We start from the raw sequence: 22,976 nt of genomic DNA, 5'->3' as shown, positions 1-22,976 counted from the left end.
ATATATTCAACCATTTTATCTCTATATATTGATGAACAGGTGGGTTGTTCCCACTTTTTCATCATCACAAAAATGATGTAGTAAACATTTTTTTAGTGCATCGCGTAGGAAAAAATTCCAAACGTGAGATTGAGGGGACAAACGAAATAACACCTGTAAATTCATAAATGGCAAAATTGCCTCCGAAGAGGTTTTGTCTGTTTTTTGTTTGTTTTTCCATCTTCAAAGTTCTTTTGGACAAACAGAACTCTGGATTATACAGAAAACTGGCTTCTTTCTTTGAACTTGACAGAGCATCACCTCCTCTGGGCTTGGCTGGAATAGGTGAGGGGGGCTTTGAAAGGGACACCAACGTCAGCGAGCGCTAATGTGTGTCAGAGCCGAGTGGCAGGTGGAGCGAGGGCCCCCCAGGACTCCCAGGAGCCGGATACCGCCGCCCGGAGCCCGAGGCTTTCACAGCAGATGGAGAATCCATTTTTAAGCCCAGGCAGGAAAGGGCTCAAGGATCGAATTTCCTCCCAACAAATACGCACCGTTCGTTTCAGGGCATTTCCCGGCTGCACGCAGGCCCCCCGCCCGCCCTGCCACCGTCACGCCCGCGACGCGAGTCGCCCGCCAGTCGCCCGCCAGTCGCCCGCCAGCGGCGCGCTCTGGGGTTTCTGGGCAGGTTGGGCCGCGCGCGCTGCCGGAACCGCCGGAGCCGCCGGGAGCCGCCCCGCTCGCGCGCGCGCGGCGCCACCCCGCACCTGCCCGCATTGGTGTTTGCAAAGTGCATCCCCGCGCGTCTCGGCGTCTCGGGTTTGGCTGCACCCACGAGGCAGGGGACCCACAGCCGACGCCTGACACCGCGATGGTTCAGTGCCTGCCCACAACACATTCCTTTTCTGCCTGCGACCGGCAGGCGCATCTTTGGGTGGAGAATAAGGCCCCGCCTCTGGTAGAGGAAAATACCCCTCCCCAGCACTCCCCCCGCCCCCAGCCCCGGTCCCCCGGCCACCGGCCGACCTAGGCCGTTTCAGGTGCGCTGGGGAAACTGCAGCTGGGGTAGGAGCGGCAGCGCGGTGCGGTGCCGTTCGGACTCGCCAGCCCACCTCTGGCCAGGGATCATCTGTGTTCTCCAAGTAGGGGACACTGCATCCACCACTCCCCCCTACCAGGTCCCCACCTAGTTTGACTCTTCCTCGGGTCAGTGGGCTGCAGAAGACTCCACAATTGACCTAGTAGGCCACTTCTGGACTCGAGTCATTGGCCAAGACAGAATTTTATAACAATTCACATTAGTTGCCAACATGTGACACCATTTGAAAACGAAGTATCTGGCAACACAATCAGTTCTGGAGCTGAGAATCTGTCATCCAGTCTTCTCCATTTCCTAACATGATCAAGGACATCTTTCTCGTCACTACTACCAGGCTGCCCCCATAGGCATCAGTGTGTGTCCTTGGTGGAGTCGCAGAATACCATAATGGGGACACCCTAGAAAACAAATCCCTTGGGGTGCCTGGGTGTCTCAGATGGTAGGCATCTGACTTCGGCTCAGGTCATGATCTCAGGGTTCATGAGTTCAAGCCCCATGTCAGGCTCTGTGCTGACATGGAGCCTGCTTGGGATTCTCTGTTTCCCTCTCTCTCAAAAATAAATAAAACATTAAAAAAGAAAAGAAAAGAAAAGAAAAGAAAAGAAAAGAAAAGAAATCCCTTTAGCTTCCTCTGATACTCCAGGCTGTGAGTTGGCTAAGGTCTCCCAGTGTGGGGTGGAACTAGGATTGGTACTCTATCCACTGATGAGGGCTCATAAGAGTGAAACAACTTATCCAAGGTCACCCAGCCAGGGGATGGCAAGAACGGGTCTAGAGCCCACCTTCCTGAACCACTGGCCAATTTTCTGGGCTGCCTGGGGCCTTAATACAGTATAGCCATTGGCCATAGATGTTGCACGTAACTCTTACCTGGGCTCTTGGGCTTTCGACCTAGTAGTCATTGGTCAGACCAGCCAAACATCTCTTGCCTCCATCTATATCTATGGAATGGAGAGAGTAATCCATAGGGGCTGACATGCATCTTAGTTTCAGTTTTCAGGTGCTGGGTTCTTGTGTATGAAACTTTACAGACCTGTGGGTAGCTGTTCTCATCCTCATGCACAGCCTGAAAATTGACCTTGCCAGTACGATGGCAATTATAGTTGAATGTGCTAATCTGGTCCCATTGGAAATTGGTGCATCTCAGCCGTCAGGGAATTTCCCCAAACCTTCAAACTTGCCACCTGCAGGGTAGATGGAAACCAGAAAAGTAACAGCCACATCACATGGCCAGTCCTGTCATAATTTTGAGCTTTGTCCTCCATGTTTCACTGGGGAGCCAGAAAGAATTGGCTAGACTAGCAGAGGGCCCGAGACTCCCCTACCATAAAACCAGTACAGGGAAACACGGTGGATGGAAAATGAGTTGTTAGAGATAATAAGTGGTGTGGGAAAGGAGGAATACTTCTGAAATGGCCTCTTATTTTACTTCGGGGCATTTCCCACCCAAGGCTAAAGCATGTAAAACAGGCCAGAGATCCTGATGTTTCTCCATCAAGGAAATAAAAGTTTGAGGCATTTATGTTAAGTTGGCATATGGAATATCTATTTATAACTGCAATAGCTCTTCAGACATATCCTTTTACCTCCTCAGCAGTAAGGGAACAGCTTACAAAAGCTACACTTTTTTTTTTTTTTTTTTTTGTGAGAGAGGCTGAGTTTGGATTTAAAATCAAGAAGGCTTAGCAACACCCACTCTATGTGAAATTACCACCCCCTTTTAATAAGGTCCAAGATGTTTCATAGCTCACTTAAAGTCTCGCAGCAAATTGCGAACAGAATAGAATCAGAAGAGTTGGCTGTTTTTTGCAACTGGTCTTCTGAGAAAGGCTTGTTCGTCGTCGTTCTATCTCCCGGGAAACTTCTCGTTTGCCTTCTTCACAACCCCTCCACAATATCTCACTGAGATGCTATCACTGCGCAGGTAAAACAAATTCTTATAGGTGGCATAAGGTATAATACATAAAAATCATTAGTTCGCTGGTGGTACTTTAGCAACTTTTTCTTTGGTTCACCACCTGCCTGGAAAAAAGTTTAGTGTAACCTGAAGTTCTGTGACGATGTTACATAATTCGCCATATAGGTTTGTTTCGTAAGGACGCTGCCATATGACATTCCTGCTGACATTTAGTCTGCTGAATTTAGTCCTAAATCTACTAGTTGCAAGAAAGATAGAAGAATGTGGTGTTTAGACCTGAAAGCCACGTGGACGGCTGAAGTCTGGATGCTCTTTCATCATGAAAGAAGGGCAGATGGCTGTCTCTGTCACAGTAACTCTGTTACCAAGTGACTAGCTCAGGGTGGGGCACACAGTAGGATCACAGTAAATATTATTTAGATTGAGTCAAACCGAAGTGTCCTTTGGGGATTCCTGGAACCTTCACCAGGAAGACTAATAGCATCAGAATCTTCTGCTGGGCATAGGAATAAGAAGCTGGGAGGAAAAGCTGGTGAGGAGGATTCAGGTAATATTGCTTTCCAAATTTGCTGTGCCTTTAAGTCAGCTCTCTGGAGAAAGGAGAACTCTTTGTAATGCATTCCCTCCATCTCCCAAAGTCCCATTAAAAATTGCCCAACATGGCGCCCTCCTTTCATTGCTTACACTATTCACGTCCCGTAGATACTGGAGAAAGTCCCACACCACCGTAACTTCCTCTCTTCCCTCACAATAGAAAAGAGACTGGCAGGGACCATTCTCCTTTGGCAATTTACAAGACTTGTGGGATTAAACCAGTGACATTACTGTAAGGCACCGGGCAGGATGCTTCTCAGTTAACCATGTGCAGGGAGTGAGGGGTCTTGAAAGTGTTCTCAACTCCTGCTCTCCTCCTGTCCTCAGTCGTGTCTCCAGCCCTCCTCTCACCCATTCCTAGGATACTGGTAAAGTGCTGATGTGTCACTAAGGACTGAGCAGGTAATGGCTTAAAATGTGGCTCCTCCCGGAGGGCGTACCCCGTAATGAGCAGAAGAAAACCTTTATGAGTTCAAAGATCAAAAGCTAAACTGACAGGCAATTGGGCTCTATTTGGGGCAATAACTACGAGAAGAAGGTAAGGCAGCTGTTATTCACACCCATTTTACACGCGAGTAAATAGGAGCTCCTGAAGGTTCAGTGACTCCTCCAAGCCCACTCATCGTGGAGCCAGTAGTGAAACCCCGAAGGCAGGTTGCACTCACTGGTATCCTTGCTCCAGGCAAAGGGCTCTTGCTTCCTCCTCTTCTTTTTCATTCCAGATTCACAGAACTCCCTTAGGCTCATATTCAGGGAAGTAACACCCCACCGTAATAACAGTACTGTTTATTGACGCTTACTATATGCCAGGCACGCTTTCAAGTGCTTTATAGGTACTAACTCGTACCAACTCGTTTTGACCTCATATGGCCCCATTTTACGAAGGAGGAAACTGAGGCCTAAAGAAGTTAAGTGACTTGTTCAACATCACACAGCTAGCACGGTGAGCGGCACAGCCGGAGTAGAACCCAAGCAATCTAACTTGAGTCCGTGCACTTACCTATTCTATATTATACCACATTGCCACTACGTTTATTATTATTTATGGATCATCTGCCTATGCTTTTAAACTACCATGAAGGGACAATTCCATTAGCACACGAGACGTGTCTTGATTTTCTTCTCACTATCCCAGATCCCAGTGAATGGAGTTACCGCCATATTTGTTGAACTTCAACAGATGCATGAAAGCCTGAATGCTATGCAGTTATTTATTTCTGGGAAATGTCAGTCACCATGCAGGGAGAGGGGCACAAGCATATTATTGGTTCGCTGGGCCATGCCCTTTCACTTGACATTCTCCGCTGGTTCTCACTCACCAAGGGTACAGTATTGAGAAAGGAGAATCACAGACACAGGAGGTGAAGTAGGGGCATTACCAAGGGGGAGACAACAGGGAATTTACTCTCATCGAGGACCCCCTGGAGGCCAGGCACTGTGCTAAGACCTCTTCCATTTTGTATCTCCTTAAATCTGCTCTGAGAGGCAGGTGGCTTGTTTCTTAGATCTGACATCCTGAAGCTTTGGTCCGCTCAAGGTCACCGGCCAGTAAGTGCCAGAGTTGAGGTTGAAGCTCAGGTCTGTCTGTCTTCCAAGCACATCCTCCTACCTTGCCACCAACTGTCTTTGAAGTATCAGAAATCTTGGCTGGGAAAATTTGAGAGCAGTCCTCCACCATGGATTCTGTTCTCATCGCAGCTATAGATTATCCTCTACCTTCCCAAAGGTCCCTGGGGTCTGTCTCTCTCCCTCCTGGACTCAAAATCCAGGCCTCACTGCACTGTAGACCGGCTCCTTGCTGCTCCTTTCCTGCTGGATCATAAGATCTCAGAATTTACATCCCTAGGGAAAGTAGATTTATAGCTATTGGAAGTTAAACTGCATATTTACAAGCCTGGGTTTTCCTTTGGCTCTCGTTTACCTCAGGCCTGTGGGACTGCAGGCCAGTTGCTTAACCTCTCTCTGCCTCAGTTTCCTCACGCATAAAGTGGGGAGACCCATGCTCCCCTCCAGGGATTGCTGTGAGACATGAATGAACGTGTGCCTGTCACGCTCTTACCTTAGAGCCTGAGCACATGAGCTTTTCCTTTTTTCCGCTGCCTATGCGGGGGGAAAAATGAGGTCTGTGATGGAAGGAAGGAATCCAAAGAAGACTGGTCAATTTTTGGAGGTCATGTGGTTCTTCAGTTGCTGATGGGCTGTATTTAAGATGAAAATCATCGCCTGACTGTTGCCGCTTGTGAAAGTACAGACCCCTTCCTCAGGGCCGAAGACCAGGGCAGAGTTACATCCTGGATCCGGGTTCCTTTGGCTCTTTCCATGCCTATTTTTAAAGCAGTGACCTTTCTTTCCTCTTCTAATTCTTTCCAAGAACAGTAAGGCTGACTCTAGAATAATTAGGAAAACATTCCAAAGTTGACATATTGCCAAATAATGGAAGTTATGAAACAACTTTAAGTCTATTATAATAAAAAGTTGCAGGGGCGCCTGGGTGGCTCAGTTGGTTGAGCATCCGACTTCGGCTCAGGTCATGATCTCACGGTTTTTGAGTTCAAGCCCCGCCTCGGGCTCTGTGCTGACAGCTCAGAGCCTGGAGCCTGCTTTGGATTCTGTGTCTCCCTCTCTCTCTGCCCCTCCCTCACTCTCTCTCTCTCAAAAATAAATAAACATTAAAAAAAATTTTTTTTTAAGTTGCACTGATAGCACATTAGGTTTTGAATACTTGTAAATTGGTAGTTTTTCATAATTGTCAGCCTTTCCTTTGGGCATCCATTAGCATTGTCAGGCTTTAAGGACGGGACAGGGAGTAAGAATGATTCATTCATTCTGTGGGATTCTCTACAAAATTCACTCTTGCCCGTGAAAAGTCTGAGACTTTGATTCCTATTGTGGCTCCGTGACCTTACTCAAGCCCTCTGAACTCTTGGAATCTTGGCTTCCTCAACTGGAAACTGGAAAGAACAACGCTGGCCTCTTCTGCCTCATTAGGGACCTTCGGAGGAGCGAATAAAATGCTGGACATAGAAGTCCTTTGGAGCAGCCTAAACTGAGGGGGACGTGTCACAGGCTAATATGATGATACATGAAAGCATGAAAGTGTTTGTGAATGAGCCGAAGGAAAAAATAAGAAACAAAGACAAAGATGGCCAAAGGAGTAACGGTGTTCCTTGCTTTGCCATTCATTAGCTGAGTGATTTGGGGGGAGGAACTTAACCCCTCTGGATCTTGACTTCCTCATCTGTAAAGTGGGGATGATATTAATATTCCTATTCCTATTAGATGGGACTATTTTATCAAATAGGACAGTGGGTGTGAAAATGTTACCTGAGTGGGAAAAGACCAACTGTTAGTTATTATTAATATTACTATTAGTAATGCCTGGTGACGTTGTAATATTATTCTAGGGCTTTGACTAGTTTAGTTACATTTGGAAATTAAATCAATCCTTTGAGATGACAGGTCATGACCTGTTAGCTTCCACGGGCAGGGGCTGAATCCAGTGAGCAGGAGCCAGGCGTCTGGCATCCCACTACTGGGATTCAAATATCACCTCCGGGGCTCCCAGGTGGCTTAGTCGGTTAAGTGTCCGACTTCAGCTCAGGTCATAATCTTGCAGTCTGTGAGTTCGAGCCCCAAATCGGGCTCTGGGCTGACAGCTTAGAGCCTGGATCCTGCTTCAAATTCTGTGTCTCCTTCTCTCTCTGCCCCCCACTTCATGCTCTGTCTCTCAAAAATGAATAAATGTTAAAAATTCAAATAGCACCTCTGCCACTAACAGGCCATGTGATCTTGAGTTAGCATTTAACCCACCTTTGACTTATTTTCTCCATCTTCCTTCATGGAGCCTTTTTGGCTCCTAAAACTGCTTGCATTTAACCAGCCACCAACAGAGGCCTAAGACACCATCTTGAGACATCCACAAAGAAAAATACTTGTGTATCTCAAGCTGGGGCTGGGTCCCTCCCCAAAGCCTTTGAGGCAACCCATAAAAAATCGATTTCTGTGCCTCACCTTTCCTCATCCCCACCAAGGCCCTTCTTTCCATTCTCTAGCAGGATGGGTACCCAAACTTGGAATATCTGCTCTTCTCTACTCTGCAGCCAGGAAGCCAATCACATCTCGAGGCCTCTGACTCCCTTTTGTGAGGGAAATCTCTGTGGAGGGCAAGTTTTCCCCGCTCTGCTCCGGTGGCTGCGGTTACAGAGCAGTTTCTGGTCTGCTACAAGCGAGGCATGTCCTTAGGCAGTGGATGAACCCCGAAGATGAGTGAGAAGCTAAGTTAAATGATGACATCATTAGGTGATAATGACACGACTAGGTGATACGTTAGTGCACGAAGAAGAGATCCACGGAAGTGAAACGATAAAGCGGGAAGAACAAATGTGAATAAAAAGAGGCATACAGTTCTGTGCCATAGACAAACAAAAACAAGGTACACTGGGGGGGGGGGGAGCCTTTCCAAGCGTAATGGAGAATCATGGGAACTTAGAAATCAGGGTGATGGAATCCATAGGGCAGCGGGTCTTAAACCAGAGTACATCAGAATCACTGGGAGGTCTTGGTAAAAGAGACTGCAGGTTCCCCGCTCCAGAGTTTCTGATTTGATAAGACTGCGGTGGGGCCTGAGAATGTACACTTCTAAAACTTTTTTTAACGTTTATTCATTTTTGAGACAGAGTATTAGCAGGGGAGGGGCAGAGAGAGAGGGAGACACAGAACTCTGACCTGTCAGCACAGAGCCCGACATGGGGCTCGAACTCAGGAACCGTGAGATCAATGACCTGAGCCGCAGTCGGTCGCCCAACCGACTGAGCCACCCAGGCGCCCTGAGAATGTACATTTCTAACAAGTTCCCAGGTGGCACAGGGACCACACTTCAAGAAACACTGCCAAAGGGAAAGGGGAAGAGGTGCTAGGAAGCTATACTGTTTATAAATGGGCTTCAGAACGAAGTGAGACTCAAAAAAGGAATCGTTTGAGGACTGTGGAGACGGGGTGGTCCCAGGGGCTCCCCAATGTCTGGGCTTTGTGGCCACGACAAATAGAGTCGACACAAGTGTTGGGAGCATGATTGATCATACTGGCTGACCCGGGGAATCTATAAGGCATTTCCCCCCACAGGGCCTGCCTTCTACCAGGCTAGACAGGTTGGGGGTGGGTTCCACTGCCCCTTCAAAGGAAGAGGGAAGGTACTGAGCACTGTTCGCTCCCTCCAGCCTCTCACCCCCGCAAGGTGGATTACCTATCCCTAGAAGCCCAGGCTACCGGGCCCCGAACCGCCACGCATTCTTCCTGGGGTCAAGCTCAGAAAGCGGGCGCTTAGGGCGGGGTGAGGCTCCCTAAGGAGCGGAAGTCTGCTGTCCGGGATGAGCAGCAGGGAGGGTCCCTGCTCCTCGTGGAGTCGCGGGATCCCAGCCAGCGAGGACGCACCGCGACTTCCGCCTCTGGCGGTCGGCAGTGGGGGGCGCACCAAGACAGCAATTCGGGAGCTGCGCTTTGTCACCGCCGCAGCAAGGGGAGGGGAGGAGGGCGCAGAAAGGGGCCGTGGGGACAGGATTGGGCGGTCGACCGGCCTCGAGGCCAGAAAGGGACTCTCTGGGGGCTCCAGGCCGCACCTGGCACGGCCCTGTGGGGGAGCAGAAAGGACTGGGATTCGTCCGGACCCAGCCTGTGCGCGCAATCCAGTCCTGGGCGGGTGACACCCTGTCCTCTGGGCTGACATCCGTCCTGCTCTCCCCTCACTACAACGAGCCCCCTAATAGCCAGTACCCTCCCCTCCGAAACTCACTGCCTCGGGCGCGTGCGCACCCTCACTCCTTCAAGGTCAGGCTTCAGAGCCGGGAACGCAGTCTCTCCACGTTGCGGCGCCCTCCGGCCCGTCCTACTCTTAGTTACCTTTCCCGTTGTGCCCCGCTCCTCTGAGACTTACGGTAACAGCCCGAGCGGCTCCCGCCGACGCTCAGCCTCTGCGGGGGCTGCAAGCGCAGCCACCCATCAGCCAGAGATGGGTGGCCCGCGTTCGCGTCTTTCAATCACACCCAAGGCACCTTGTGTCTGCGGTGTTAGGGAACGCAGTCCTCCGCCCTGGGGGCGCGGCGCTAACGTCGGAGAGAATCTGGCTTTTGGAGGCCGGACGACTTGGGTTAAAATCCTAGCTCGACCACTCCCCAGCTGTGTGACCCTGGGCAAGTTCCTCAACCTTTCTAAGAGTCAGTTTCGCCGCTGCACAACGCGAGGAACTGTACCCCATCAGGGCTCTGCGAAGCTCCAGTAGGAGGAATGGAACTGGTCCGGGTCAGGAGAGGGCTTTATAAAAATCAGTCCCCAGCACTCTTCACACAAGGGTTTTTCCATTTCGCTGGAGGGCGAGGCTTAGCCCGCCCAACCGGTTGGACTTCCTCGCCTGGGGGCGGTTCTCCTACCCCCTACACTGGGAGACCAACTACTCCGTTTGCAGGCCGGCGCCACCGCGTCTCCTGGCCGGGCAAGGCCCAGTGGGGAGAGAGGAAGGGGGTGCCTCCTTGGCCCGGGAAACAGGAGAGACAGACACACGGTCAGGCAGCACACAGAATCACTCACGGAAAGAAACCTGCCCCCGGGAGGGAGCATTAGGGCCATTTAGGGCTAATTGAGTCGTAGAAGAGCGATTCCATTGAGTAAAGACTCTACCCGGCTCCGGCTCCCGGGTCCCCTGGTTGGACCACCCTGACCGGACCGCAATGGGCCGGTTCCCTCTTCCTGAGCCGGGGTGAGAGTGGGAAGCACACTACTGGGGAAGGGGCAGGGTTTTCAGGCTTATCTGGCCTGTGGGCAGTACAGGGCTTGGAAAGGATTTGTGCCCGGACAAAATCTATTAAAAAAACAAAAACTGAAAACCTGCTCACGCCCTGCCCCTCCCCAGGGAAAAGGAACCCTTTGTGAACTGGACTCCCTGATGATAATAATCCGCCAATTCCCTGCACTGCAGATCACCCCCCCCCCCCCCCCCCACGGCTCCTTAGGCCAAGCCAAGCCCCAGCCTGGCCATTCTCTTTCCCAGCATGCACCTCCAGTGACTAGGTTTTGAATGGAAGCATGTGCAAAGCTTGACCAATATGCTGAGGCCAGATGCGGTGTGGAGAGGCCTGGCCATACCCTCAGGTTTTGTCCCTTGGGCCAATCAATCTGGAGGACAGTTTGAGGGAGGCAGCTGCCTTGTCAGGGAAAACACCCTGGTAAAACCACAAAGGGATTTGGTGATTGTGCCTGGGGTTTGGTGGTCGGGGTGGGGCAATTGTGGGTGCAGGAATCTTAGAAGCTGAAGGCTAACTTTAATGCTTCGGTGCATTTTTCTGGGGAGACGTTTGCCAGATATGCGAAGGGGCCATGACTCCCAAGAGGCTAAAGCAGGCGAGGATAACTCTGGTGAGTCTGCCCGTTTCCAGATAGAGGCTCAGGGCCTTGGTGGATTGCCATGGTCAAAGAGCGACTGGATTTTGTCTCTTAGGGTCTCCAGAATCACTTGCTGTGATTATCTTCCTGATATTTTGGAACTCACACCCTGTAAACAATTCCCCCCTGCTTGGGGAGGGCAGTTAGGCTCTCCTACCCCAAACCCCTCAGGGTGGCTCCAACCTTCCTGCAGGCCCCTGCACAATCCCCCCCACCTAGCCTCTGATCCCCATCTTTTTTTTTTTTTTTTTTTTTTTTTTAATTTTTTTTTTCAACGTTTTTTATTTATTTTTGGGACAGAGAGAGACAGAGCATGAACGGGGGAGGGGCAGAGAGAGAGGGAGACACAGAATCGGAAACAGGGTCCAGGCTCCGAGCCATCAGCCCAGAGCCTGACGCGGGGCTCGAACTCACGGACCGCGAGATGGTGACCTGGCTGAAGTCGGACGCTTAACCGACTGCGCCACCCAGGTGCCCCACCTCTGATCCCCATCTTAAAAGAGGGCAAGACCTGGAGGCCTCCTCCAGGATACATTTCTAAATGGTTTTGTACCATCTTTTTCTTTACTCTTCTCCATGCTCAAATTGAGTGGCCGGAGGTTAGTTATACCCCCCCCTACCCCCACTTCTCCCAACCCCAGTGAATTCATCCGGGAGTGAGGCAGGGGAAAGGGCTTGGCGAAAAAACACAAGTGGAGCTTTGAAAAGGAGAGGCTCCAAATGCAATGCTTGGCATTTTCTAATAGCTCCGGGTGTTGTGAGTGTGGACAGGAAGCTAGAGGGATAGATAGAAGTTCAGTCCTGACTCTGTCACTTATATGTGGGCCTTGTCTCGCCTTCAGATTACTCAGCTGCAAAATAGCGATGATTTATACTATCTTCCTCGGGCCTATTGTGAGGATGGAAAGAGCTAATACTGCTGAAATGCCTAAAACAGTGATTATTCTTATCATGTGGGGGTTCCCAGATTTCCAGATAGGGTTTCTCTTTGCCCTCCTGGGAAATCATTGGTGGGACACTGTGAGAAGAGTCCAGGTGTGTGGGCCCTGAGGCTTCTGCCACTGAGGGCAGGTGGGCAACCTCTCTGAGGGGCCCCTGGACCCACCTAGATCCCAGAAGGGGCAGGAGGTTTGTGGAGGATGGCCTCATGGACAGTTAAGACACTGTTGGGTGTTGAGGCATCCCTGCCGGCCAGGGAGGGACAGAGCCTTGGAAGGAGAATTGGTCTAGTGCCTGGCCATTTGAGTCAAGACCACTGGTTACCCGATCACTGTGGGAGAAAAGGAACTGTGGCCTGTTGAGGACTTTTAAAGGAGTGTTGTGTAGATTAAGTGAGAAATGGGCTTGTAATGCAAGCAAATATCTGAAGAGTAATGGTGAAGGAAAAACACATACCATCCCTGCTAGGCTAGAGGAAGGAAGGGTATGTCTGGGCTTTGGTTGCTTGGATGTTGGGGAACTGCTCCTCCATGGAAAAATGAACGCTTCCAGTTGGTACCTTGAGGCAGAAGCAAGCCTTGAGCTTGAGGAAGTCCTCAACTACTCCAGTACTGCCCTGGGTCCTCTGGCTCTGGGATGGGCAAGTCGTGGGTGTAGGAATGTGGGCTGCTCAGGCACTTGTCTGAAGCTCAGGGTGGGAAAGCCACTGGGCTTGGGCCTATAGGACCCTGGGGCTGACAGGTGCAAGAGGCACTGTAGGTCTGGCTGGCACCAAGGATCTAAGGAGCAGGAAGTGTCAGGGTCAGAAAGCATCCAGTTTCCTGTCCCAGGCTCCTGGCTCTTGGCTCTGGGAGGCACGGAGAGAAGGGGAGCGTATCCGAACCAGAATTCCAGAAGCTGCAGGTTCTCCCTGCAGGAGAGACTGTTCTGTGGTGCCCACAGCAGGTGAGTGTGTCAGGGCCTCCCTCTATGGGGTGGGTGGGCAAGGGTTTGGGGGAAGTAGAGGAGGCGTGATCTCCTGGCACGGGGAGAACGTCTCTGGGCGTCTGAGATCCAGCAGACCTTGCTCCTGGCGGGGGGCACCGGAGGGCGGTGCTTCTGGGTTTGTCGTTCCCAGATGGGCGTTGGCAGCTGCCAGGGACAAGACAGGGACCAACCTCAGAAGTCTCTTCACCCCTATGATCCCCGCCTCGGAGACCCAGCTGCGCGAAAACTTCGATGTGCACGCCAGCGACACGGGCCTGGAGGACGTACAAGGGCCCAAGATCAATATCCACGACAGCCGGGCGACGCTTATTGTTTAAAAGGAAGCTCCCTTTGTTCTTGCGTTTTACCAAAGTGAGAAGCACAAACAATTTTTTTTCCTGATCAAAATTGTGCTGGCACCGAAGCAGCCAAACCAGTTCCCGGAAACCTGTGCCCCTGCCTTTCAGCCAGGACGAGTACTCGCCTCTGGGAGTCCCCGCACCTGGCTGGAGAAGGTACCCAGGGCCGCAGATCATCGCACCCAAGCAGGGTCCAAAGGCCACTGAGGCATTTCCCCACCCCCTGCCGCCGCTCTCCGGAGCGGGATTTTCTTGGGAAGCGTAGCGGCTCCAGCGGATCAACGCGTCTGGTGGCCCAAGCTCGGCTTCCGATTCCATTTAACACGAGCCGCGCATCTTATCTCCGCGTCGCCTCCCCGGGGTTCCCACCCACCCCCGGCCCAGCCCAGCCCAGCCCGGGCGGAAGCGGAGCCTCAAGCTTTTGAAGTCCCGAGCATTTCAATCGGAGAGGAGGCGGCTGGACCTAAACCCCGTCGCCCCAGCGGGGGAGGGGACAGCAGGCCAACGGGGGTGGGGGGAGGGGGTCGTCCCTGCCGAAGGGACAGAGGGAGCAGTAGGGGCCGAAAACGGACCCCACTTAGGTTGCTATCACCCCCTCTCTGCGTTTATGGGGTTTCCCAGGCCTCTGCGGCCGCGGACTTGACTCCCTCTGCGAATTTACCTTGCTTCTTGGGCAGTGTCGTCGGGAATAACCTTCCTGATACAGTAATAACCACACTATTAAAATAACTCTTCCCCACCCTAAAAAAAAAAAAAAAAAAAAAAGACTAAACAGAAATAGTGTTCTTATTCAGTCCCCTCGTGTTTTCTTCCTCTAGTGAAAATTCCAACCTCTCTTCATCTGATGTTGATGAAAGGATGCTTTTGGAAGAAGTGACATTTGGTTAACATTTTTTTTTTTTTTTTTTTTTTTTTTTTTTTGCTTTCCCCCCCTGCGCCCGACGGCGCAATAGGCCCCTTGAGACCGGGGACGGAGGGGGTGGGGTGAGGTGGGGAATTGATCCTTTGAAAGGGCGGAGGCAGAGGTCCAGAGAGGGATGGGGCAGAGGGGGCGTTCCAGAAGCTTCAGATCCGAAACCCGGAGGAGGCATGCCCCCCATCCGGGAGAGGCTGAGCCCTGGCTGGAGCCTCCTTCCTCCCCGGGACGGCGGGGGAAGCCCCGCTTGGGTGGGCCGGACCCAGGAAGGAGACGCAAGGGGTACCTCTTGATCTTTCAATCCTACTCGGCTTTCATCTCGCAGGAAAAACCCAGAGGAAAAGAGGATCAAACGCAGAGCACTCCCATTGAATGCAAAGCTGGGGGCGGGGCGGGGAGACTGGAGTCCCTCAGAGGACTTGGCCCCAAGGAGGTGAGCGCAGCAGGAGAGGCTGTGAGAAGGCGGCAGGCTCACAGGGGGGGCAGAGGGTGGGCGAGACCCCGGCCCGAGGTTGGAAGGGCCCAACGGAGGCAGCTCGAACACAGGAGCCGCGGGCTCGACTTTGACAGGAAGTAGAGAGCAAGCCAGGTGCTCCCTCAGGCTCTGGCTGCTGGCTGGGCAGGGCAGGGCACACGACAGAATCCGAAGACAACTCTGCAACGCGGCAAAAGGCTCTAGGATTTGATCCCCACTCCCAGTCGCTCCTCTCACCTTTAGAATATTCCCTGGGAGTTTTAATCTAGCAGTGCTCAGCAGATGGTTGCTTCAGGAGTCCCAGGGAGGGGAGATGTGTAGGCCAACATTACCTTACCTTTCGGACCCCCCTACCTTCTCCACCCCCCCCCCCCCGCCCCCAACCCCAGCTGAGGTGAATGAGCATCTTCTTACTGAACAGGGGAAGTAGAAAGCAGGAGTGAGAAGGGAACTTTGTCTTGCTTGAATGCTTTGCTTTCTCCACCACCTCCACAAGCCCACAGAGAGAAAGACAGAGGCAGGGGAAAGAGGGAGAAGACTTGAGAAAGAGAGTATGGAGGAAAGCAAAATAGGAAGACAAAAAAAAAAAAAAAAGATAGTGCTAACACTTTTCTTTAGAATCTCGGAAACTGGAGCTTTGTCTTGGGACACTGAGAAGAAGTGGGGGGGGGGGGCGTGTCCAGGGGCAGCCCTCGCCGCTTAGAACTAGAAGCTCTGAGAAAGGAGAAGGGGCAGAGAAAGGAGAGTTGGAGGGATAGGACAGTGGAGAAGAGGGCTGCCTCCTGCCCTTGGCAAAGTGGGGAGAGCCCTTGCCCACCTGCCTGGCCCCAATACACTTGCTCAGAGCTGACAAGGGGTCAGTTTCCTAATGGGTTCCAGTGTACGTTCCCTGGAAGCAGACCTGAGAGAGGGAGCCTGTGGCTGCTTCCAAAGACAGCAAGCACTACAAACTACCCCCAACCTTGCCTTGGAGGTTCCCCTTTGCCCTCAAATATTATGAGCACCCCTAGTCACTTGATATTTCAGGGCATTTTCAGTGACTTCTCTTTCTTCTATCCCCAGTGCCACTGAAGCCTGTAGGCAGGACCTGGGGGAGGACCCTGGGGGTCCAAGCTCTGTGAACCCCAATGTCATGTGCTGGGGTACTCTCAACCCCTCCCCTGGCCCCCAGTCTCTAGATGAGAACAGCACCTTCTCCCAGCTGGGAGCCTCCGTTGCTGCCGCTGTAGGGGCCGCACTTCTTAGTGTCTCCTCACTCGCAAAACCTGTTTCCAGAGGAATTCGTTGACTCTGAACGAATACCTTAAAATATGGGCAAGAAAAGAAAAAAAAAAAAGGCCACTCTTAGAACCTCTCCCCACCCTACATACCTGAAGCGCAGGCGAGGCCCAAGCAAATGGGAAAACGATTTCTTCTATGAATAGCCACCTGGAGGTCAAGCCGAGCTGTGGAAAGCTTAAGGCCACCTAGATGGGGAAGGGGAGTTAAAAAAAAAAAAAATCAGCAAGCATGTGGAGTCGGCAGCCAAAGCAGGTCCTTAAAGAAAAAGCGCATTTATCTCCTACCCCTTGGGGAAGAAAAATAGCAAAGTTCTCTTTTGGTTTCCAGGAGGAAGGAGACATCTGGGGGTAGGGGGGTGGGAGGAGGAAGAGAGAGGAAAGGATACCCCAGGCTCAAACTCTCCAGACAACCGGTGGGAGGAGGGAATATGTTTTTCGGTAGCTTGTAAAAAGACTTTGGAGCCCCTGCGAGGTTAGCCCGCCAGCACAGGCAGTTGTAAGGACGAGAGAAGCGAGGCTTGTGAGCCGGCCTTCACACTTTTAAAATGCAGTTATGGATTCTCTCATCAAATGTTAGATCAAGGCACCAAGTTAAGAAAACAAAAGCCAAAACAACAATAAAACACCCACACCCCCCCCCCACACACACAAAACAGAAGCTTATTCAATTACCGAGTCCCGCAGCTCCTGCGGAACTCGCGGCGCGCCTTAAGCTTTCTTTTTCTTTCTGCAGAATTCCATTTGCATCCCCTCTGCTTGGGTGTCTCCCTCTCTCAGTGTGTGTATCTCTCTGTTTTCACACTCTCCTCCCCATTCGAGCCAGGCCCACACCTGGCGCATCACTGCCGAGCCATTAGCTGCGGGTCTCCTTTCATCTTCGCTGTGGCAGACGTTTCTATTTATCCACTTGCGCTCGCCGAGTGGCGTCACCAGCGGTACTGTAATGACGATTGCAGCAGGAGGATGACAGCTTAGAAAGAAGAGGGCAATGGGGCTTCCTCCCAGAGGCGGTGCGGCACAGAGGAGCGCTCGCATCACAAGGTGACCCCAGCTCCCCACCGCCGCCACCGCCGTCACCGTCGACATCGCGCTCCGGCCGCTTCGCGCCCGCCCAGTCGCCTGGCCTCTCTTTCTGCCTCCCGAAGCCAAGATCTGTCGGACCGCTGGGGACCCAGGGAGACGGGGGCTAGGAGCTCACTTGGGGCTTACTCCCTCCCCCACCCCCTCCGGCGAGCCCCGGGATGGAGAGCCGAAAGGACATGGTTATGTTTCTGGATGCGGGTCAGCTTGGTACTCTGGTTGGCAAGAGAGTCTCCAATTTGTCCGAAGCCGTGGGCAGCCCGCTGCCCGAGCCGCCCGAGAAGATGGTGCCCCGTGGTTGCCTGAGCCCGCGGGCCGGTCCTCCGGCCGCCCGGGAGCGCGGCGGGGCAGGCCTGGAGGAGGAGCCGGTCGACGGACTAGCAGGCAGCGCTCCCGGGCCGGGCGCCGAGTCGCGGGCAGCCGGGGCTGCGGTGCTTGGCCCCGGACCTCCGGCCCCCTCCGCCGACAGCCTCTCGGGCCAGGGGCAACCTAGCAGCTCGGACACCGAGTCGGATTTCTATGAAGAAATCGAGGTGAGCTGCACCCCGGACTGCGCCACGGCGAACGCCGAGTACCAGCACAGCAAAGGTAGCCATCGCGCCCCCTTCTCTTCCCGGGCCTCCCACCGCGCCCACCTTCCACTTCAGCTCCAGAGGGGAGGAAGACACTCCTTTCCCCCAGGGCAGGGTGGCTGGGGGGACCCACCTGAGCAACTCTCCCCAGCTATCTGCGCCCTGGCTGGGGTCTCCTTCTGTGCTCTGGCATTGGCGGGACTGAGGGTGACAGCTGTGCTTTTCGGGAGGAGGGAGACGCAAGCCCTGGGCTTGAGGGGGGTTCAAAGCGCACCCCAACCCCCCAGAGTTTTGTGGTACTGCTTCAACTGCTTGGGGAAGACACCTTCCCCCCCCCCCCCCCCCCCCCCCGGCGTGGGCGAGATCAAACGCGGGTCGGGGCAGTTTGCGGCCGGCGGGGTGTAAGGCGCATCCAGGCGCGGAAGCCCAGAGTCCATAAAGGACCGTAAAACCGCGGCCGACTCGGGCTGCCTGGGTGCCGTGGCCCTCCGACCAGTTTGCACGTCGGTCAGAGGTCCAAATTACCTTGTCACTTCCCGGGCTCGGTGGCGCCAGGTCGGAAATGGTCCCAATGATCTAATTGCCTTTGGTCTCCGGTTGCATTTGAAAAGGCAGAGCTCTGGCCCTCCCCCATTCCCCGTTCCTTCCCAGTCCCACTTCTCCACCCAAAGGAAAAAGGAGCTGCGGGGGGCAGGAGCCCCACCCTTCCTCGGGTTAGACCCAAAAGGAGGGGTGCTGTCCTGCTGCTTTAACTGGAGAACCCCTCCCTGACGAGGGGCTAGTTTGTGGGGTAGGTGGCCAAGAAGGGAGTCTCCCAAAGAGGGGTGGAAAGCTAGTAGGAGGGAGAGCCCAGCAGCAGACTCCTCCACCGAGCTGTGGGGGGAGATGGGAAGACCATGGCAGGGCAGAAAACCACCCCCTGGCCTTGGCAGCCAACACCTGGTTGAACACCCACGTCCATTCATTACCATCTTATCCATTCAACCCAGACTCCCTAACCACAGCATGTCCTCAGAACAAGCCAAGGGCCGCTCAAATCTATGAAGGCGATAAGATATTCATGCACACACTCCTATGCACATGCAGCCTAGTATACATTCCCGCACCTACACCGGCAGCCTGGCACACACAAAAGCAAGGAAACTCAGTTTGTGCACTGCGTCCTGCAAGGCACGAAGACCCCAGAGCTCACAACACTCTAGTACCAAAGGTGCATCTCAACTTGCCCGGCAGATATGCACATCCTTGCCCACTCCTGCCAACGGGGGGGGGGGGGGGGCGGGCACAAAGCTCAGAGGGTCTGCTTCCCGTTTGTGCCGCAAGCAAGGCAAGGGGCCAGGGTGGTTGCGGCTTCTGTACCCAGCAGGCCTCAAGACTGAGGTCTCCCAGACAGCAGCCCAGCCAGGCCTAAGGGCTGCTTTGCAATTGTCTGGATGGTGAGCCACCCCCCTCTCCGCCCCCCACCTCTCTTCCCGTGTTCTCAAAGTCCCCCAGGCCCCAGCAGAGGCAGAAACTGAGGCTGTGTCCCCTTCTCCCCCACCTTTCATATGCCCTGGGCCTACAGCCCCACATCAGCAGCGTTTTGTGTGTCTGTTGTGTGTTCTGTGTGTGCGTGTGCTCTGGGCTCCCTATGCAGGGCCCAGCTCAGAGGCACCGGCCAGCAGTCCCAACAGCGGCAGCGAGGCCCCCAAGAGCAACAGCAGCGGCAGCTCGCAGGGCACCCTGGCCTGCAGCGCCAGTGACCAGATGCGCCGATACCGTACGGCCTTCACCCGGGAGCAGATTGCCCGGCTGGAGAAGGAATTCTACAGGGAGAACTATGTATCCAGGCCGCGGAGATGCGAGCTGGCCGCCGCCCTAAACCTGCCAGAAACCACCATCAAGGTATGCGCCCCGAGACCGGGGAGAAGGAGTGCACCCACTCAGCAGGAAGTAAATACCAACTGTCCACTCCCTAAGTCCTGGGCCAAGAATCACAGCCTGGGGTCTTCCTGCCCACGTGGCAGCTAGGCCGGGGGTGTCGAGGCCTGGTGCAGGCGCCAGCACTTTTACCTTCCCGACAGACCCTAGGCGGGACCTGCTGGCTTGCAGTAGACTCTCTGCCTTTTCTAGCCAAACAAACACCGGGGATGGGGTGCCTTTGCCCCGAGGGAGAGCGGCTGGAAGGGGCGGTGTTTCTGGGGAAGCCCTGCCTGCGACCTCAGACCAGCAGAGTCCTTAGTCCACCGGGCTACTTGCGCGTCCACACCGGTCTGGCCCTCCAGGGAGCCCTGGCAGAGGGAAGGAGGGACAGATCCTGAAGCCACTCCCCGAACCTCTCCACGGGGGATTCCAGCGCCAGGTGGTGGCGGCGGGCTCTGCCCCCGCCCTGAGAGTCTCTGCCGCGGCTCTTCCCAGCGCCACCGGCATCGTCCCCCGCCGCGGGGGCAGGACTCCTGGGGCTCCGTGCGCCCCTGCAGCCGCCGAACCTGCCCCTCTCCTCCCCAGGTGTGGTTCCAGAACCGGCGCATGAAGGACAAGAGGCAGCGGCTGGCCATGACGTGGCCGCACCCGGCCGACCCCGCCTTCTACACGTACATGATGAGCCACGCGGCGGCCGCGGGCGGCCTGCCCTACCCCTTCCCGTCGCACCTGCCCCTGCCCTACTACTCGCCCGTGGGCCTGGGCGCCGCGTCCGCCGCGTCCGCCGCCGCCTCGCCCTTCAGCGGCCCGCTGCGCCCGCTCGACACCTTCCGCGTGCTGTCGCAGCCCTACCCGCGGCCCGAACTGCTGTGCGCCTTCCGCCACCCGCCGCTCTACCCCGGCCCGGCGCACGGACTGGGCGCGGCGGCCGGCGGGCCCTGCTCCTGCCTCGCCTGCCACAGCGGCCCCGCCAACGGGCTGGCGCCCCGCGCCGCCGCCGCTTCGGACTTCACCTGTGCCTCCACCTCCCGCTCGGACTCCTTCCTCACCTTCGCTCCCTCCGTGCTCAGCAAGGCCTCCTCCGTCGCGCTGGACCAGAGAGAAGAGGTGCCCCTCACCAGATAAGGGGCTGCCCGCGGGCCGCCGGCTCCAGGACGCCCGTGGGCTCCCCCCCGCCCCCCGCGTGGGGACTCAGCCAGCGCCCCTCCCTGCCCCCAGGGCACCGAGGGGGAAAGAAGCGGGCCGAAAAGGACCAGAGGGACTCGGCCTCCAGGATCGGGACGCCTGGGGAGCGGCAGTGGCTGGCGCGTTTGGGGATCAGGAGTGGGGATGGGGAGGCAGAGGCCGAGAGACCTTCCTCTGGGGCGGCCCCTCAGCCGTTTTTCACCGGACCCCGTGCCCCGGACGGGGGTTGAGGCGATGGCTCCAAAGCCAAACAAATTTAGTAGCAGCAGCCACCGATATCCAGCCCCTCAGTCCCTCCTCACACCCCCACCTCACACCCTTGCCTCACCCGGGACCCCCCCTTCCCCCAAAGGCCAAGCCCAAGCACTGGAAAGGAAATTGCTGTCTCTCCCAACAAAATGCTGTGTATGCAGGGCAGGTAGAGATTAATCTTCGCCAGCTTTTCCAAGGCACGGCAAGGGGCTTGTGGATGGCGATGCACCAGCCGCCTAGGGGAGAGAGTGGGAGGGGTGATTTACTACCACGGAAGATCCTGGCCCTCCCACGGAACCTAGGGGCTCTCTTGCCTTCCTGGAGCCTCCGTTACACATTTTCTCGTTCTGGCATCTCCCAGCACCTGATCGCGTGTCTCTCTCCTAGCTTCCTGCTATCTCTCAACTTGCAGCTCCATCATCTCTCCTCCTACTTCCGTCCTACCCCCACTTTTTGTTTATTTAGCATTGGCAGAGACGTTGTGGAGGCCTCAGGGCCTCTTGGCAGCTTCTTCCAAGTCTCTCTTCTCCCCGGGCCCAATACACACCCTGATTAGCAAGTGATATGTGTGAGGAGGGTTTTTGAATGCTGAATGTATAATAATGATCACCGTGCCACGGAGCCCAGAGTTGAGCTGTTAACAAGGCGCCCAGGGAAGAGCTTAGGGAGCAGGGACCTCGTCTCCTTCCCTCACTAAGTATCTGCCAGCAAATTAGAGGCTATTTCAAGCCCTTGCCTGTTCACCTTCCCTTCACCAAGAGCTTTCTGGCTCTTCCCGGTACAGTTGGCATTTTACGTCCTTCTTCCTCTCCTTTTCCTCCCAAGCTGCCACTGGGGCTTGGCTTTCAGACACTAGCAGAAGCCTTCCGCCCCTTCTGGGGACCTTGCCCTTCCCCTTCACCAGGTTTTGTTTGGGGGCTGCGCCCACACTCTCACTCTCACCCTCATTCCTGCAGCCAGTTTTTGAGGGCTAGGAGAACATGTACCCCTCAATAACAAGCTTCACCCTGACGGAGGGAGTGGTTCTTCCAGGAGGGAATGAATTCAGTTTGGTTTTCCTTCGAAGCCTGAAGAATCTGCTGTTGCAATTTGTTAACCATACTGCAATAAAAGCTGGACATAATTCTCACTTTAACATTTTAATGTTTGGGGCAGCAGGCAGTGCAGTGACTTTTTGAATTGCTAGGTCGGCCACCAGAAGCTTGGGTATAGAAGGAACCAAGACGTGCACCTGCAGACAGTCTCCCAAACTTCTGCTGGCCCTGGCAGAGACAGGACATCGCATAGATGTGGAGAAGACAGGCTCTGACTGCCCCGAGGTGCATGTTTTCTTAATTCCCTGCACACTGGGGGCCTTCCATGCTGAACTGGCCCACCTGGGGCTCACCCCTGCGATGGTTTCTTCTCCAGTTGCTCCAAACTTTGGAGGAAAGGGGACCCTGGACTAAGGTCTCTGTGGATCCTGCTTCCACCCCCAACCCAAGGTTAGAGGTGAATGAGGCAGTGAGGGCGGGGCTTGAGAATTGCAGCGAGCTGGGCTTGCTGGGTCAAGCTGAGTCTGCACCTTAGGGTTCAGGGAGAGGAGGGAGGCGGATTCCTGGGTCGGCAAGGGTGGGTCTGAATCCTCCTCAAACTGAAAGTCATCTCCCAGAATGGAGTTCTGGCCTGGTCAGGGCTAGGGGGTGGTGCCCCCCTCAGCCACCTCACCCCCAACCTCCATCCCCGGAGGAGAGCCACCGTGGCTGCCTCTGAGTCCCGGACACGCAGGGGAGAGATGGGTGTCATGGGCAGACTGGGAGCGCGGAACCGAGTGGACTTCAAGGGTTCCCTGCCAGTGTCTCCGTGGGCAGATGGGGAACCCTCAATCGGCCTCCATCCCTCTTTGGGTTCCGGAGAAACCCTCCCGCCCTCCCAAGCAAAGCCTTGAGCTGAGGTTTTCAGTATCCTCCCCTTCCCTCCTCCACCCCCAGCCTCTCGCAGCTACCTCTGCAGCCTGGGAAGCTCCCCGTGCCAAACTCGGGCAAATTTC

At 54.6% G+C, this 22,976-nt stretch overlaps 1 protein-coding gene and 2 long non-coding RNA genes across 3 annotated transcripts; 1 reads left to right on the top strand and 2 right to left on the bottom strand.

Annotated features, from left to right (window-relative positions):
* Positions 1 to 1,703: 1,703 nt before the first annotated feature.
* On the bottom strand, positions 1,704 to 9,937 carry LOC131509219 (uncharacterized). Its single transcript, XR_009260373.1, has 3 exons — positions 9,379 to 9,937; positions 2,112 to 5,977; positions 1,704 to 2,019 (listed from the first exon to the last, which is right to left on the bottom strand). It is a non-coding gene; the product is annotated as an uncharacterized LOC131509219 (long non-coding RNA).
* Positions 9,938 to 14,311: 4,374 nt separating this feature from the next.
* LOC131508402 (uncharacterized) lies at positions 14,312 to 16,734 on the bottom strand. The gene is made up of 4 exons (XR_009259996.1): positions 16,629 to 16,734; positions 16,105 to 16,142; positions 15,868 to 15,978; positions 14,312 to 14,519 (listed from the first exon to the last, which is right to left on the bottom strand). It is a non-coding gene; the product is annotated as an uncharacterized LOC131508402 (long non-coding RNA).
* A 201-nt stretch (positions 16,735 to 16,935) lies between these two features.
* On the top strand, positions 16,936 to 20,635 carry EVX1 (even-skipped homeobox 1). Its single transcript, XM_058723484.1, has 3 exons — positions 16,936 to 17,624; positions 19,245 to 19,492; positions 20,096 to 20,635. The coding sequence occupies exons 1-3, from the start codon at positions 17,198 to 17,200 to the stop codon at positions 20,633 to 20,635; spliced, it is 1,215 nt and encodes a 404-aa protein (XP_058579467.1). The 5' UTR covers positions 16,936 to 17,197.
* Positions 20,636 to 22,976: the final 2,341 nt, after the last annotated feature.

This window comes from Neofelis nebulosa, chromosome 4 (genome assembly GCF_028018385.1).
Source record: "Neofelis nebulosa isolate mNeoNeb1 chromosome 4, mNeoNeb1.pri, whole genome shotgun sequence".
Lineage (NCBI taxonomy): Eukaryota > Metazoa > Chordata > Mammalia > Carnivora > Felidae > Neofelis > Neofelis nebulosa.
The sequence above is the reverse complement of the archived record's forward strand: the minus strand, read 5'-3'. Positions and strand labels throughout refer to the sequence as shown.

Bases quoted from the DNA above. Each gene is read 5' to 3' on its own strand.
- EVX1 (XM_058723484.1), top strand. From the start codon at position 17,198: ATGGAGAGCCGAAAGGACATGGTTATGTTTCTGGATGCGGGTCAGCTT. The intron at 17,625-19,244 runs GTAGCCATCGCG...CTCCCTATGCAG, and splicing joins CGAGTACCAGCACAGCAAAG to GGCCCAGCTCAGAGGCACCG. The intron at 19,493-20,095 runs GTATGCGCCCCG...TCTCCTCCCCAG, and splicing joins TGCCAGAAACCACCATCAAG to GTGTGGTTCCAGAACCGGCG.